The sequence below is a fragment of the Phacochoerus africanus genome, chromosome 3 (assembly GCF_016906955.1).
Source record: "Phacochoerus africanus isolate WHEZ1 chromosome 3, ROS_Pafr_v1, whole genome shotgun sequence".
NCBI classification, from domain to species: domain Eukaryota; kingdom Metazoa; phylum Chordata; class Mammalia; order Artiodactyla; family Suidae; genus Phacochoerus; species Phacochoerus africanus.
Window position 1 is genome coordinate 58,819,410 of NC_062546.1, and position 16,788 is coordinate 58,836,197.

The 16,788-nt window shown below is 37.9% G+C and overlaps 1 protein-coding gene across 3 annotated transcripts in view; it reads right to left on the reverse strand.

The window, feature by feature from the left end:
* MICU3 (mitochondrial calcium uptake family member 3) overlaps positions 1-16,788 on the reverse strand; it is a 105,578-nt gene that overhangs the window by 50,553 nt on the left and 38,237 nt on the right. For all 3 annotated transcript variants that reach the window (XM_047771886.1, XM_047771885.1, XM_047771884.1), the window contains exons 2-3: positions 10,150-10,303; positions 3,739-3,770 (exon numbers count right to left, since the gene is read on the reverse strand). In XM_047771886.1, coding sequence (XP_047627842.1) covers positions 3,739-3,770; positions 10,150-10,303 — 186 coding nt within the window. The remainder of the gene's footprint in view (positions 1-3,738; positions 3,771-10,149; positions 10,304-16,788) is intronic.

Consider the following 16,788-nt stretch of genomic DNA (forward strand, 5'->3'; position numbering starts at 1 on the left):
CCCCCAAAATCATAGCTACCTTTTACTGAGTACCCTCTATGTGTTGGGCAATGGGCTAATACACATCTCATTTAATTCTAAAAATAATCTTCACTATGTGCATTTTACGGGCTCTTAAAGAAGATAAGTAGGAGTTCCCGTCGTGGCTCAGTGGCTAGTGAATCTGACTAGGAACCATGTGGTTGTGGGTTCGATCCCTGCCCTTGCTCAGTGGGTTAACAATCCGGCGTTGCCGTGAGCTGTGGTGTAGGTTGCAGATGCGGCTCGGATCCTGTGTTGCTGTGGCTCAGTGCAGGCCAGCGGCTACAGCTCTGATTCGACCCCTAGCCTGAGAACCTCCATATGCCGTGGGAACAGCCCAAGGAATGGCAAAAAGACAAAAAAAAAATAGAGATGCAGAAGTCAATCCCAGAAAAGAGCTCCAAGAATTCAAAGTCACTGACTCGGAGTTCCCATCATGCCACAGTGGAAACGAATCCAACTAGCAACCATGAGGTTGCTGGTTTGATCCCTGACCTCACTCTGGTCAGTGAGTTAAGGATCTGGCACTGGTGAAAATAAGTAAATAAATAAAAATTTTTAAAAAAGAAGTAACTCACGCAGGATCACACACTTAGTATGTAACTGGCAAGATCCTTACTGACTCTAAGCAGTTTATTTTTGCAATAATTTAGTTCCCTTCTGATCTAGATCATCCAGTTAACAAACTGATCTTTGTCTTGTGTTACCTTTAAGGACTCTGACATTTTATTAAAACCTCCTATTTTCAGAAGTTCCCTTGTGGTGCAGAAGGTTAAGGATCTGGCTTTACTGCAGCTGTGGCATAGGTTGCATCTGTGGCATGGATTTGATCCCTGGCCCAGGAACTTACACATGCTGTGGGCAAAGCCCAAAAAACCCCACAGAAAACCTGTTATTTCCACTCAGGCTGGGGATCTCTCTGGCCATGCCCAGTGCCTATCTTAGTCTCTTTCATGTACTAGCGCCATATGATAAAGAAATCTGATTGGCTTTGGTCCCTGGTTGCTGGGAGGAAGACTCTCTGTATTCTTGGATCTCACCAAAGTTTAAGTTAAAAAGATGGCTCAAGATGGGAGCTGACCTTCAAAAAGAGCAACACAATGATTCAAAGGCTGGGGTTTTGCACTAGCCCCACCTCTGTGGACGGGAGAAGAGTGGGACTGGTGATTGAATTTAATCATGGGGCCAATGATTCAATCGATCACATCTATGCAATGAAACTGCCAATAAAAACTCTCGACTGGAGCTTTCAGGTTGGTGAGCACACTGCCAGGTGTGCCAGGAGGGTGACATAACAGGATCCCCTGCGAAGAAGGTACAGAAGCTGTGTTTAGAACCCTCCTATACTTTGCCCTGTGTCTCTTCATTTGACTGGCCTTGATTTGTTCCTTTATAGTAATAATTATAAACTGTAATTTTAAGTGTAGAACATTTCTGAGTTCTAGGAGTCAGTCTAACATTGCCAAACCAAGAGGGGTTGTGGGAAATAAGAAATTGGTCTGCAGTATGGGTGGTCTGGGACCCTTGAATTGCAGCTGGCATCTGAAATGAGGGTAATATTCTTGGGGACTAGGTCCTTAAATCCTTCAGATCTGATGCTAGCTCTGGGTGGTGAGTGTCAGAATTATACTGCAGTCTTTTAGGTAGGGGCTAAATAAATATTTGCTAGATTGAATTAATTTACCTAGAATTAGTGATGCCTTTTAAAGGATTTATACAGTTTTCACAGATGAGTATAATTTTAAAAATTACATACTCAATATATATGTTATATGAAAATTAGTAAATGTAGGAAATTAAAACCAATTATAATCCCGGGTGAACCACAAGTGAAAGTTCATTTGACATCCTTTTAATCTAATTCTCTATCTAGGCATATTTATATTGTATATTTTTTGTTCTTATTGCAAATACTAAATTATTTTCTACATATTATTTTGTAACAACTCTTTGCACTTAATATATCATGAGCATATTTTTCCCACCAAATATTCTTCATTATCATTTTAATGGCTACACTGCAGTTGTCTGTATCAGCAGTTCTGAAATATTACTCTTCATTCTCGTAAAAATTATGGCCCCAACAGATATAATGCTTATGGGAATTATATATAGCAATATTTAATGCATGAGGAAGTAGAAATAATACATTTTTAAAACAAATACACAAGCATATACTCTTTCTGCTCTCAGACTGATGATGTCATCACACATTATGCAGCCTCTGCAAGATTACCTGGGAACTTGTGAGGGAATGAGTAATAAAGCAAGCATCTTCTCAGTAATATTATGAAAACAGTCTTGACTTCATGGACCACTGGAAAAGGTCTTTGCATGTTAAGAAAGGCCAGTTTGGGAGTTCCTGTCTTGGCGCAGTGGTTAACGAATCCGACTAGGAACCATGAGGTTGCGGGTTCGATCTCTGCCCTTGCTCAGTGGGTTAAGGATCCGGCATTGCCGTGAGCTGTGGTGTGGGTTGCAGACATGGCTTGATCCCGCATTGCTGTGGCTCTGGCGTAGGCCGGCGGCTACAGCTCCAATTAGACCCCTAGCCTGGGAACCTCCATATGCCGTGGAAGCGGCCCTAGAAAAGACAAAAAGACCAAAAAAAAAAGAAAGGCCAGTTTGTATTACCCTGCAATTTTCTATTTCACTCAATTCTATGTTTTTTAGGTCTATTCATGCCAATACTCATAGCTCTTATGATTTTATTCATTTTATCTCTATATTACTCTGTCTTTCATACACCATTTTACAACTATTTATTAATTTTTTTACATTAATTTAAAAAATTCCTACTGTTTCTAATTTTTTTTAGGACTCCTGGTATAAACATGCAACTATTTCTCTTGTAAAAATATCCAGAAGTTGGAATCCCCATCGTGGTGCAGTGGTTAACAAATCTGACTAGGAACCATGAGGTTGCAGGTTTGATCCCTGGCCTTGCTCAGTAGGTTAAGGATCCGGCGTTGCAGTGAGCTGTTGTGTAGGTCGCAGACATGGCTCGGATCCCACGTTGCTGTGGCTCTGGCGTAGGCCAGTGGCTACAGCTCTGATTAGACCCCTAGCCTGGAAACTTCCACATGCCGTGGGAGCAGCCCTAGAAAAGGCAAAAAGACAAAAAAAAAAATATATATATATATATATATCTCCAGAAGAAGAATTTTTGCTACGTATTAGATACTGCCAAATTTCTCTCCAAAGAGAATACATCAGTTGACACTGTCACCTGGTTCCTCCTTTCTTGTCCTTGTTAATTATTGGTATTGTTAGATTCTGGAAGTTGATAATCTTATGGATGTGAAATAGTATCATATCATTAGTTTAATTTGAAGATCCCTGGTTATTAGTGAGGTTGAACTCTTTTACACATATTTATTGGCCTTTCTGGCTATGTCTGACTATTTTTTTCTTATTATCTTTTTTATACATTGATTTACAGGAGTTCTTTATGACTACAAGATGCTTAGCCTTTTCTGATTAATATGTTGCAAGCATATTCTCCCATCTGTCATATGCCTTTTAACATCACTGATACTGCCTTTTGGCCTGCCAAAGTTTTTAATATTTAATTTAGTAACATTTGCCAATAATCTTGAGTTTTGCTTTATATATCTTATGTATATAAATAAATCACTTTTATGTAGGTATATATCACATAAATATATTTATAAAAAATAGTATGCCTAAATATGCACACCAAGGGCTTTAACTTACCTGCTTGGAAAGTGACTTCCATGTTTTAGCAACTATAATAAATAAAAAAATTAGGTTATAAATAGTTCATGTTACTTACAAAAATTCAGTAACCATCTAGAATCATAACTCATAACATTAACTTCTATATCAAAAAAACAAAATTTTTATTAACCTCAAGATATGGACCAATGTATGTTATAGTTCATACATTTGTTTCATGTACTATAAGCTGTTTATAATAAATAATATCAGTGGAACAGAAAACACATTTTCCATAATCATTATCTTACTTTGGGGATTTCTGGATTTATAAAGTAAGTTAACTCACTCCATGCAAAACAGACTATGGGCCTAAAATACAAGTGATGATATTCATTAAATACTTATATTAGAATATAAAATATTAACATTGAGAAATAATTTTAAGGTGTTATCCATGATCTCTCTAGCATAAAGGAGAAGGATAGGGGCAAAGAGAAAAAGAGATGCAGAGCACAGGTAATGTGACAGGGAGGCTCTTGGCTTGTTCTCCATGCTTTTCCCCTAAGAATGTTGTAGTTGAATAAAATACCTGATATCACTTCTTTTTTTGATTTCTCCTCACATCCATGAAGATCCCAAATACCATAAATCTTCCAATATTAAAATTAATGCACAATTAATATTGCTGTTTCTCTGCTCAAATTTGAACACTGTGAATATCTAATGGCTGTCAAAAAATTATCTCCAGGTTCGTATGTGATTAAATCTTACAATACAGCTAGCTGCATTAGGAACTAGTAAACATCAGCTATTTCAGCTGCATTGCAATAATGACAATCATTAATTTTTCTACGTGGTAATGTGACTATTTCTGTACAATTAACCACAGTTAATGTAAATTAATATATAAAATTCAAGATTTTAGGATAGGCAATTTTTTGCTATATAATTCCTTTATAAGCAATGTAATAAGTCATTTTAAGATCAAAAAGGAAGAACAATGTTCTAAAATTTAGCAAACTGATTTTTGTGAGGACAGTTTTCTTTTCTGTGTTAAAATATTTTTCCTTTATCCAAGAGAGTTTAAATGCAAATGTGTAATCAAGTGATTGAAGTCACACGTCAATAAGGTAGAATCCTGCATTTAACCTAACTATAATACTTGTGTATATAATATGAATACACATTCATTTTATAGACACCCTCAATTATAAAGTGAACATAACAATGTGACTAACATTTGTTATTCTGTTGCTTTTGCAAGATAGCAGTAAGAAAAGAAGAAAAGTAAATGGTGCAAAAGTACAGGCACATGCTCTTATGCAATGTCTAGAAGCTATTTATCAGAAAAGGAAGTCAGACACACTCTTGAGTTCTGTAGGGTTTATGAGATTTCCAGGGTCAATTACTCACAAAAGGCATATTCATTCTGCCGGATATGTTACCATGTTCAGTATTACTGGCTTTTATTTTTTTCATAAAACTAAAGAGCCATTAAGATTGTTCTTCAAAGGATTTTCTGATTTTCTAAATTCCTATTTCATATGAAGTTACTACATATAGAAATAAGGTGAAGAGAGATGTCTTTCTTTTGGATATATTTTACTTCTTAGGCTATACGTTGATGTTCATTAAAGAAAATAATGAATTAAAAAATTTCAAACTGAAATTTTAAATTATTAAGCATCACTTAAAGAATAACTTCTCAAATATGCCTAACAATAATAGAATTTGATGCAAAAGTACCATATGACATTCTAAGAGATATCTTATTAGTTTTTACCAAGTCTGTACTAACAATAAATTAAAAAAATCCACATGGTACAAAAGCGATTAAACAAAAAGGTATGGAATACATATATGCCAACTTACGTGTAAGAGTTTTTTCTATATACAAAGTCCCTATACTCAGGAAACTTACAATATTATAGAACAAAAAATACAAAAACAACTAATTCCAATGAAGAATATGGTTATCTGGCATATGGAAGTACTCAGTAAATAGGTCTTTCTTTCTTGTTCTTCTCCTTTTTCTTCTTTTTCTGTGCCCATGGCATGTGGAAGTCCTCAGGCCAGGGACTGAACCCGCGACAGAGCAGTGACCCAAGCCACTGTAGTGACAACACCAGATCCTTAACCCACTGCACCACAAGAGGACTCCTCAGTAAATATTTCCTGAAGGAAGGGTGAGGGAGGGAAAGAAGAGAGCGGGGCCAAAGGAGCATAGAGAGATACAGTTCTTACTATAGCCTTAAAATTCTTGAAAAAAAAAAATGGCCTTTTGTGTCACTACTATCCTTTTGTGTCACTACTGCACTTTTATTATCATACCATACTGCCTCCCTAGGCAATCTCATCCACACATACTGCATATATTACCACTCATGTACAGATGAATCCCAAACACATAACCTCTTCCCAGTTCTCCCTCTGATCTCCAACTGAAATAATCAAAAATTAATTCATTAAAGCTAATTTGTGAAGTAACCACTTTTTCAAATTACCAAAGGCTGAATTTTGTAAACTTTTATATATTTTTCCTTCATATCACAGTTGAGAATGCTTAAGATCTACTCTCTTAGCAAATTTCAATTATACAATATAGTGTTATCAGCTACAGCCATCATGCTATACACTGGAACTTAAAGATTTATTTTAAGGTTTGGTTTTGCTATAACCGTGTCTCTGAGGGGAAAAAAATGGCTATAATTGTTCTACCCACACTTAAGACATCTGTTTAACAGTTTTAAACAGATTATCAAACAATTAATTATTTGGTACAATGATTTTCAGTGAAATGAAATTAATGATCAAGAACTATATCTTACTCTCTTTGATATCTCTGCTTACTACATCACGTCCAAAATTGAAGTTGTGATTTTTTCCTTTCAAACCCAGTCCCTACTGCCATCCACGGAGTTAAGCCAACCAGAAGCCATAGTACTCATTATTCCATCATCACCATTGCCACCTCCACTTGAGGCTTTCGAAACCTGGACAAGAGTCTCCTCTCTCATCTGTTGATGGCCACTTTGGCCCTTTCCAACCCATCTCCATCCTGAAAGATCTTTCAAAATACAATCTAATCATGGTATGCACCTGCTAAAAACATGACAAGGCCCAAAATGGAGTTGCCTATGCTAAGCCCCACGTCACCAAACAGAGACAACTTAATTACAGTGTCAACGCTCTCAGATGTCTAATCTGAACCAGTCAATCAGGAATTGCCTGCTGAGCACTAGCACTGCCTGGTAGACCCCTAGAGGCAAGTAATTTCACAATAACCAACCTGCTTTTTTACCTAATATAACTTTCTTGTTCCTGAGCCCTTCTTCCTATAAAAAGCCTTTCATTCTGTACAGCTTGTCAGAGCTCCTTTCTATCTACTAGATTAAATGTTGTTCAACTCATGAATCACTGAATAAAGCCAATATAATCTTTAAAATTTACTCAGTTTAAATTTTTTTGGCTTTTGTCTTTTTTGTTGTTGTTGTTGTTGTTGCTGCTATTTCTTGGGCCGCTCCCGCGGCATATGGAGGTTCCCAGGCTAGGGGTCGAATCGGAGCCGTAGCCACCGGCCTACGCCAGAGCCACAGCAACGCGGGATCCGAGCCACATCTGGAACCTACACCACAGCTCACGGCAACGCCGGATCGTTAACCCACTGAGCAAGGGCAGGGACCGAACCCGCAACCTCATGGTTCCTAGTCAGATTCGTTAACCACTGCGCCACGACGGGACTCCCTAATTTTTTTTTAATACATCAAATTCTGCTGCAGCTTAAGGCACTACCATGACTTTTCTATTACTTTTAGGATAAAAACAAAAATGTTTAATATCAGTTTACAGACTCTGAAGATTTGGCCCCACCCCAAATCCCTATATTCCATAAAACATATTCCTTCTTGCTCTTTGCACTTAGAGCCACCTAGATCTCTTTTTTGCACCTCAAATGCATCATGTTCCTTCAGTACCTCAGTACATGCTGTTTCTTCTGCTGAAATTCTCTACTCCCAGCTCCCCAATCACCTAGCTCTTACTCACAATTCATATTCCATATTGAAATTTATTTCCCCAAGGAAGATTTCCCTGAGCTACCTGATGAGGTCACTTCTCAAAAAATATACTCTCAGAGCATCAAAAACTTTCTTTCATGGAATTCCCTTCGTGGTGCAGTGGAAATGAATCCGACTAGGAACTATGAGGTTGTGGGTTCAATCCCTGGCCTCCCTTGGCAGGGGGCGGTGGTTAAGGATCCAACGTTGCCATGAGCTGTGGTGTAGGCCAGCAGCTGTAGCTCTGATTCAGCCCCTAGCCTGGGAACCTCCATATACTACAGGTGTGGCACCAAAAGGCAAAACAAACAAACAAACAAACAAACCTTTCTTTCATGACACGCATTACAGTTAAAATTTGTTGTTTATTTGTAAATTTCATTGGTCAGTGTTGGCTTCATCTGCCAGACTGTAAGCACCATGAGGGTGAAGGACATTCACCCTTCATTCCCCTCACCACTGCATCTCCAGTGCCTAGTGCAGTGCCTGGCACTGTACAGTTGTCCTTGAGCATGTCATTTACTATTCTGTGAGACAAAATGGGAAGTGTGCACAAAAGCACTTCTGCATTCCAAAGTACTATGGTTATTTTGAGAAAAAGCACTGTGTGATTATTTGCGTTGTCAACTGAATTAGTTGCTTTTTTCATGGAATCCAATTTTTACTTAAAAGAACAATTGCCAGGCAAATTATGGTTATTTAGACTTGAGTATTTGGCCCAGATTTTCCTACAAATGACAGTCAGCTTCTTGCTTAAAGAAAACAACTGACAGGAGCTCCTGTTGTGGTGCAGTGGAATCAAATCTGACTAGAAACCATGAGAATGTGGGTTCAATCTCTGGCCTCTCTCAGTGGGTCGGGGATCTGGCGTTGCCGTGAGGTGTGGTGTAGGTCACAGATGAGGCTGGGATCCCATGTTGCTATGGCTGTGGCATAGGCCAGCAGCTACAGCTCCGATTGGACCCCTAGCCTGTGAACTTCCATATGCCGTGGGTGTGGACCTAAAAAGCAAAAAAAAAAAAAAGAAAAAAAAAAAAAGAAAACAACTGATAAAATCTGTTGTCAATGATAACATTTGAGATTTCATGTGAAAATCAGAATTTTGGAAAACTTGTATGCAGCATGAGTTTTAACAGCCTTCCATTAAGTAAAGACTTTTCTGATAAGATTATGACAATACTAGTGAATGTGATTTTTTACAAAAATATTGTGTAATGAAATATGTTAACATTTGGAAGATCTGTATAATAATGAACCAACATTTTCCAGTTGATGTTACAAGATTATATGAAGAAAAAAGAGATACATTCAAAGTGCAATGTAGGCCAATGGATTTTGACAAAAGATATGAGAAAAAGTTTCAGAGTCCACATTGCAACTAAACTTTAATAAACTAAGAGTTCCCACTGTGGCTCAGTGGAAACGAATCTGACTAGCATCCATGAGGATGCAGGTTCAATTCCTGGCCTCGCACAGTGGGTTAAGGATCCAGCATTGCCATGGGCTGAGGTGTGGGTTGAAGAAGGGGCTTAGATCTGGCATTGCTGTGGCTGTGGCACAGGCCAGAGGCTACAGCTCCGATATGACCCCTAGCCTGGGAACCTCCATATCCGTGGGTGTGGCCCTTTAAAAAAAAAAAAAAGGAACTACCACTAGACAAGTACTAATATAGCACCAAAGAAGAATATCTACAATTAACTGAAAGGGCTATTAGAATACTCTTCCCTTTTCCTCCTTCTATATTTGCATGGCAGATTTTGTTCATATACTTCCTGAAAAACAACACACTGCAACAAACTGAACACAAAAGCAGATATGAGAATCCAGATGTCTTCTACCAGGTCAGATATTAAAAGAGATTTTGTAAGATGTTCATAATGCCAAAAAGTTTGGGAATCATTGGTCTAACACATGAAAGGTGAGAAGCAATTAACCTATATTTACACTACAGGGATCATGACATATTCAGAAGAGATACAGGGAGAATTCAGGTCTAACTTCAAAGCCAGTCCTCTGAGTTATTCTGTTCAAGTCAGATATAAGAATTAACTTGGCAGAATAAGAACCAATTAAAAAGAATAGCAGGAGTAAGGTAGTTCATGATGTGATTAAATGGAAAATATGAATTATCAAAAAAACAAAAAGGTAAGGCAATATTTAGTTTGATGTACTGAGAAAGAGGGAACAACCGAAATTTCTAAAAAGAGAAAAGATACCAGTAGGAGTTTATAAAAAATATCAGTATGGTAACTTTGGATAACATAGTGTCCTTTGAAATGCCATATTACCTGCTTAGTTGTTCTGAAAAACTTACATTGCTTCACATTTTTACAAACTACAGATAAGAAAAAATCTTATAAAATTATTGAGATAGCTTAAGAAATATACTTACATTTGGGCTCATCTGTTGTAACAGCCAAAATAAAATCATATGGAGTCATGAATAACTGCCCTTCACATTCTATAGAAGCAAACAAACGAAATCGCCTTTCACGAGATGTTGCATAGAGGTCTAAGTCTTCAATGTCTGTTCTGCCAACAGCAACCTAAAGTTAAGAAAACAAATAAATCTGGATTGTGTGAAGTAACATCTCTTCTTAAAGGATAAAGGCTTTCAACTAAGTTGATAGTGAATTAACAGAGTAACTGAAAAAGTATGAAAATATTGTCTTCTGGAGAACTTAATCATATTATGCACAAAATGAACTAATGCTCAAAAGATCCTACAGTGAATATCATTAAGGTCTTGAAGACTTTAAACTGGCACTTTGAAGGACTTGTGATTTATTTCTTTAGTTTTAGTCTCAGAGAACATCAAATTTCTGAGCTAACAGTTTCTTCAAAAGGAATACCAACACTTGCTAAATGTCTACTATGTACAATCTACATGGGCTTATTTATTTAAGTGGAAGTCTACTCACTGTATTCTATTAATTTTCTGAAAGAAAGTGAAACCCTGAGAGCCTGTTCATGGTGACCACTAAGGAAACCATTTAGTGGCAGGGCTTATATTAGAAATGCTAACTCTGAGAGTTCCTGTTGAGACTGAGCAGGTTAAGAACCCAACACAGTCTCTGTGAGGATGTGGGTTTGATCTCTGGCCTTGCTCCAGGGGATCTGGCATTGCTGCAGTCTGCAGCATGGGTTGCAGATGTGGCTTGGATCCAATGTTGCCACAGCTGTGGTGTAGGCCTGCAGCTGTAGTTCCAATTAGACCCCTAGCTGGGGAACTTTCATGTACCGGAGATGCAGTCCTAAAAAAACAAACAAACAAAAACACCCTGCTAACTCTGGATCACTGCAATAGAGTTATCTATCATGGTCATTCTGAATTCTGGCAAAAGTTAAGATGAACAGAATCAGGAGTGTGTGTATATGGGAGGAAGGGTAACTCTTTGGTTTTCCAAGTAATAATTTCTCACTATTACTTATTTTCTCTGAACTATAACAATTAATGGCTTCCATAGCATATGGAAGCTCCTATGCCAGGGACTCAAATCTGAGCCACAGCTGCAACCTGTGCAACAGCTGTAGCAACACTGGACCCTTAACCCACTGCACCACAGTGGGAACTCCACAAATTTTTTTTTTTTTTGTCTTTTTAGGGCTGCACCTGCAGCGTATGGAAGTTCCCAGGGTATGGGTTGAATCAGAGCTGCAGCTGCTGGCCTATGCCACAGACACAGCAACTTGGGATCTGAGCCATGTCCGTGACCTACACCACAGTTCATGGCAATGCCAGATCCATAACCCACTGAGAAAGGCCAGGGATTGAACCTGCATCCTCACGGATGTTAGTCAGATTCGTTTCCGCTCTGCCATGGTGGGAACTCCCACAAATTTTTTAATAAAACAATTTTTTCCCTGAGTACAAACACCACGCATAGTTACTGTATACAATTTATAAGGCAGAATTTTAAAATTTATACATACAATTATTTTTGTTTATTTCGGCAAAAAATGGGGTAATACTATATTGTTCATTGATCTGATCCTTTTTACTTATTAATATATCAGGGTCCTTTTTCCATGTCACCAAACAGTCTACTAGATCATTTTTAATAACTATATAATATTACATAGTAAATGTTTATATTCTAACAATTAATGAATTCTACATGGTTGACTAGGTAATTCATAGCACTTTACTATCTCAAAACAATGTTATAATGCCCAGCCTTGAAAATATTTAGTTATATTTACAAATAGTTCCTTGGGATAAATTTCCAGTAGACTTGACTACTTCATACATATTATCAAACTACCTCCAGGGGTTTTATAGCAATTTACATGACTATCAACCATAAAAAATTATATTTTCACACATTTCAAAAAATTATTTTAGGAGTTCCCGTCATGGCTCAGTGGTTAATGAATCCGACAAGGAACCATGAGGTTGCGGGTTCGATTCCTGGCCTTGCTCAGTGGGTTAAGGATCTGACGTTGCCGTGAGCTGTGGTGTAGGTTGCAAATGCTGCTCGGATCCCACATTGCTGTGGCTCTGGCATAGGCTGCTGGCTACAGCTCTGATTAGACCCCTAGCATGGGAACCTCCATATGCTGCACGTGCGGCCCTAGAAAAAGACCAAAAAAAAATTATTTTATATTAGAAAAAAATTCTTATTTAGGATAACAAGCCTAATCTCTTTATTGCCTTTTCTATGAATATTAAGTCATTCAGATTGTGTACAAACGGTTAAAATTATTTAAACATCCCATATCTTGAGAAGTTGTATCAAAACAAACTATAAGAACTTCCAGTAAGGAAACTACATTATGTATTTCTATGTTACACCTTTTTTTTTTGGCCATGCCCACAGCATGAAGAAGTTCCCAGGTCAGGAACTAAACCTATACCACAGCAGTGAACCTAGCCATAGCATGACAATGCTGGGTCGTTAACCAGGGACTCCTGTAAGTTACACCTTTTAAATGAAAAGCCAGACAAATGATTAATCTTTTTTCACTCCTCCGAAGACTAAGATTTTTCAAAACATTACAGAAGTAGTCAATTAAAAAAATTAAAAATAATGGCACATACAACAGGGAGAATACACAGTCTCAGCCTGTAAGAAATATACAATCTATATGGAGGGACAGATTCAAGTTGGAGAGGCAAAAGGTATAACCATGGAAAAGGGAATGAGTCAAATTAGAGTAAACAGAAAAGACTGATGTTAATAATGAGGCTTCAGGAAGAAGAAAATATGAAATTTTAATGTCAGGAAGAGATGTGAGCATTCTAGGTTTACAAAGCATATTTGAAAGATGGCAATCATCCTGGTAGAACAGAAGGTCTCCTTCTACATACATACCCCAGGGAATTCTTCTTCCTCTTGGACAGGGAAACCAGTCCTGTCTGTGACCACAGTTTACTCTTCTGCTTTCTTCTTCTTTTTTTTTTTTTTGTCTTTTTTTTTGCTATTTCTTGGGCTGCTCCCGCAGCATATGGAGGTTCCCAGGCTAGGGGTTGAATCGGAGCTGCAGCCACCGGCCTATGCCAGAGCCACAGCAACGCTGGACCTGAGCCGTGTCTGCAACCTACACCAAAGGTCACGGCAACTCTGGATCGTTAACCCACTGAGCAAAGGCAGGGTTCGAACCTGCAACCTCATGGTTCCTAGTAGGATTCGTTAACCACTGCACCATGACGGGAACTCCTCTTCTGCTTTCTTCTTGCTAAGCCATTTCCTTGGGCCTAGGTGGCCCCAACCAACCATGACTCCTCTCCACCGAATTTGGATACCCATTCAGTGGGGAGCAATCGCTGTTTGTGCACCACAGTCTGAAGACAGGCTTCAGTCTAACATCCTGAACCAAGTTTTTGCCTATGAAGTCTGTATTTCCTATGACTGAATGTGGACTTGATCTGTGCCTTCTGCTCCAAGCTGGTGCTGCCATTACTGCTCATGAGATGCCTTTGTTTTCTCAACAAACTGTCCTTCCTTAAGCATGGTCCCAGCATGCCAAACCTGCTTGGCCACTGCAGGTGGGAATCTGATCCACTTTCTATAAGCTAATGCTGACAAATCCTCCTTCTTCCTAACTTGTACTAACAATCAATTAACAAAGCCTATTGTTCTCCCTCTAATTTCTCACAATCTACCCGATGCTATTACCTTTGTTTAAGCACTCACTACTTCCCTAAAATTTTATAGTAATAGCCTGTGGTTTTTGCCTCTAGTCCATCCTACATTGAGAGAAAATAAGAAAAAAAACTGGCAGAACTGTGGAATGCTTTGTACTCTTCAACCTACCCAAGGTTTTCATTAAAACTCAATTGTATATATGAGTTCTTCCTCCTGTTGCCTGAGCAAAAATACTCATCATTTTTGACAATGGCACCAAGTGCCCACCGGTCTATTTACCACCTTAAAAGAAGGTGTGTGGAGGAGTTTGAGAATGGTTTGTGCCCCAGACCAAATATACCCTAAGAGGGAAGAATATGATTGATGAATAAAAGAGATAACCATTGCCTGGGTGCTTCAAAGGACTCCCTGCTACTGCAGTTGTGTTGGTTCCTTCCTAGGCTCTGCTTAATTTAGTGTAATAAATTACACAGTATATAACACAACATTGGAACTGCTCAAATGAACCATGAACTGGTAAAAAGTAAAAAAAAAAAAAAAAATTTCCTGTTAAATCACAGTAAACTGGCCCGATCCTAGAACAGTCTAGTTATCAATTGGGAGGCCTAGGCTCATCTACCTGGAGAATGGGATAGAATGGAAAACAGAAAAAGGAAATCAATACCTGGGCCAGTTTTTATATTTTCTTTTCTTTACCACTGACTGATCTGTCTCTTCATACACAAATTTCATACTGCTGTAATTGCTACAGCTTTTGATTATGTTTTTTGACATTAGATAAAGCAAGACTCCATCTTATTATCAATTGTTTAAAAATATTTGTGGTGGAGTTCCTGTTGTGGCTCAGTGGTAACAAACCTGACCAGTATCCATGAGGATAAGGGTTTGAACCTTGGCCTCGCTCAGCAGGTTAAGGATTTGGTGTTGCAGTGAGCTGCAGTATAGGTCACAGACATGGCTCGGATCTGTCGTTGCTGTGGCTGTGGCATAGGCCAACAGCTAGAGCTCTGATTTAACCCCTAGCCTGGGAACTTCCATATCCTGACAGTGTGACCCTAAAAAGCAAAAAAAAAAAAAAAAAATTGTGATGACTGATATGAAATTTTCTAAGTGAACTTTGCAATTAATATATCAAGCTTTGTTTTAAAAATAAAATATTTGTCTGGGAGGACACTGAATTTTGGTATAATTTAGAATGACTTGATTTTTCCCAACTGGGAACACGTATATCTATTTATTCATAGGTCTTCAACTATGTCTTTCAGTGAAGTTCTACAGTTTTCTCATGCAGGTTTTAAATAATTTTGGAAGATTTACTCATACATTTCATAGTTTCTGTGTAACTGTGAATAGAACTTTTTATTGTTATTACATTTTCAACTGGTTATTTCTGAAGAATAGGAAAGCTACTGACTCTAGTATATTTGCTCTGTATCCAACTAACCTTATTAAATTCCTTTATTAATCTTAATAGCCTTTTTCTTGGGTTTTCTAAGTAGATAATTATAAGTTCTTTGAAAATAGTGACAGTTGTAACTTGTACTTTTTTTTTGTCTTTTGTCTTTTTTTGTTGTTGTTGTTGTTGCTATTTCTTGGGCCGCTCCCGCGGCATATGGAGGTTCCCAGGCTAGGGGTTGAATCTGAGCTGTAGCCACCGGCCTACGCCAGAGCCACAGCAACGCGGGATCCGAGCCGCGTCTGCAACCTACACCACAGCTCACAGCAACGCCGGATCGTTAACCCACTGAGCAAGGGCAGGGACCGAACCCACAACCTCATGGTTCCTAGTAGGATTCGTTAACCACTGCGCCACGATGGGAACTCCAACTTGTACTTTTTAATATTTATACCTGATTTTCACTATCTTAATTACTAAAGGTTTATGTTTCTAAAAAATGATATTGAATAATATCAGTAATGTTAAGTATTCTTGTCTTGTTTCACAGTTTGAAGAGAATACTTTTAATGACTTGCCATTAAGTGCAATGTTTGCTCTTGGTTTTGATAATTATCTTCCACCACAAATCAAGAATGGGTGTTTACCCAGTCTCCCTTGTTCACTGAAAATAAATTAGTTTAGAGTTAGACTGGTCCTTAGAGATCATTTGGTCCTCTTGTGTCTTTACCCTTTTACCAGAATAACAACATAAATGTGGGCCTCAAACAAAAATTAAAAATTTGTTGGGCAAGCAGAAGCATAAACAGAAATCCCCAAACAAAAACTCAAAAGGTATTGGACAAAACTCTCTATTATCTGCATTATCTTTTAACTATTTTTGGTTTCCAAGATGAATATTTAACATAAACAAATGAGCTAATGTGAATTCATTTATTCATTCATAAGACACTTGGTGTGTATCTACTATATACAAAAGAATTAATTACAAAATAATTAGTCAATTGGAAGATTATCTAAAACTGCTTTAGGGACAAATATAACTAAATAAGCTTGGTTATTTTAATTATGTCTAAGTACTTTCAAACCTTTCAGTAAACCACATGCCTTTCCCTGAAGTTTTATGAATAGACTATTTTCTTAAATGCTCTAATGGCATGGATGAAGAATCATTTTTACTGTGGTACAGTTCTAATCAAGTTAAGCTTTATAGTGTTTTGAGGCTGATAAGGAGCAGCAATACACCTGACCTGACCTGCTAGAACTTCCAGGAAGTTGACCACCAAAGGCTAGAAGGAACTCAGATCTTTAAAAGACCCAGCTTTGCTTTTGAACTTTACAAAGTCTTAAAAAGCTAAATTTTCCAAGTTTTAACATCCCTATTAGGAACACTCAGAAATAAGAACCAATATAAAAAGGTGGAAAATGATACTCAAACAGGTTTATAATCCTCTTGGCAGTGACAATGATCTTGTATCATGTTAATGCTCTGAACCTTTTACAAAACAAAATACAGCCATTTTCCTCAAGCACACTGGCATGAATC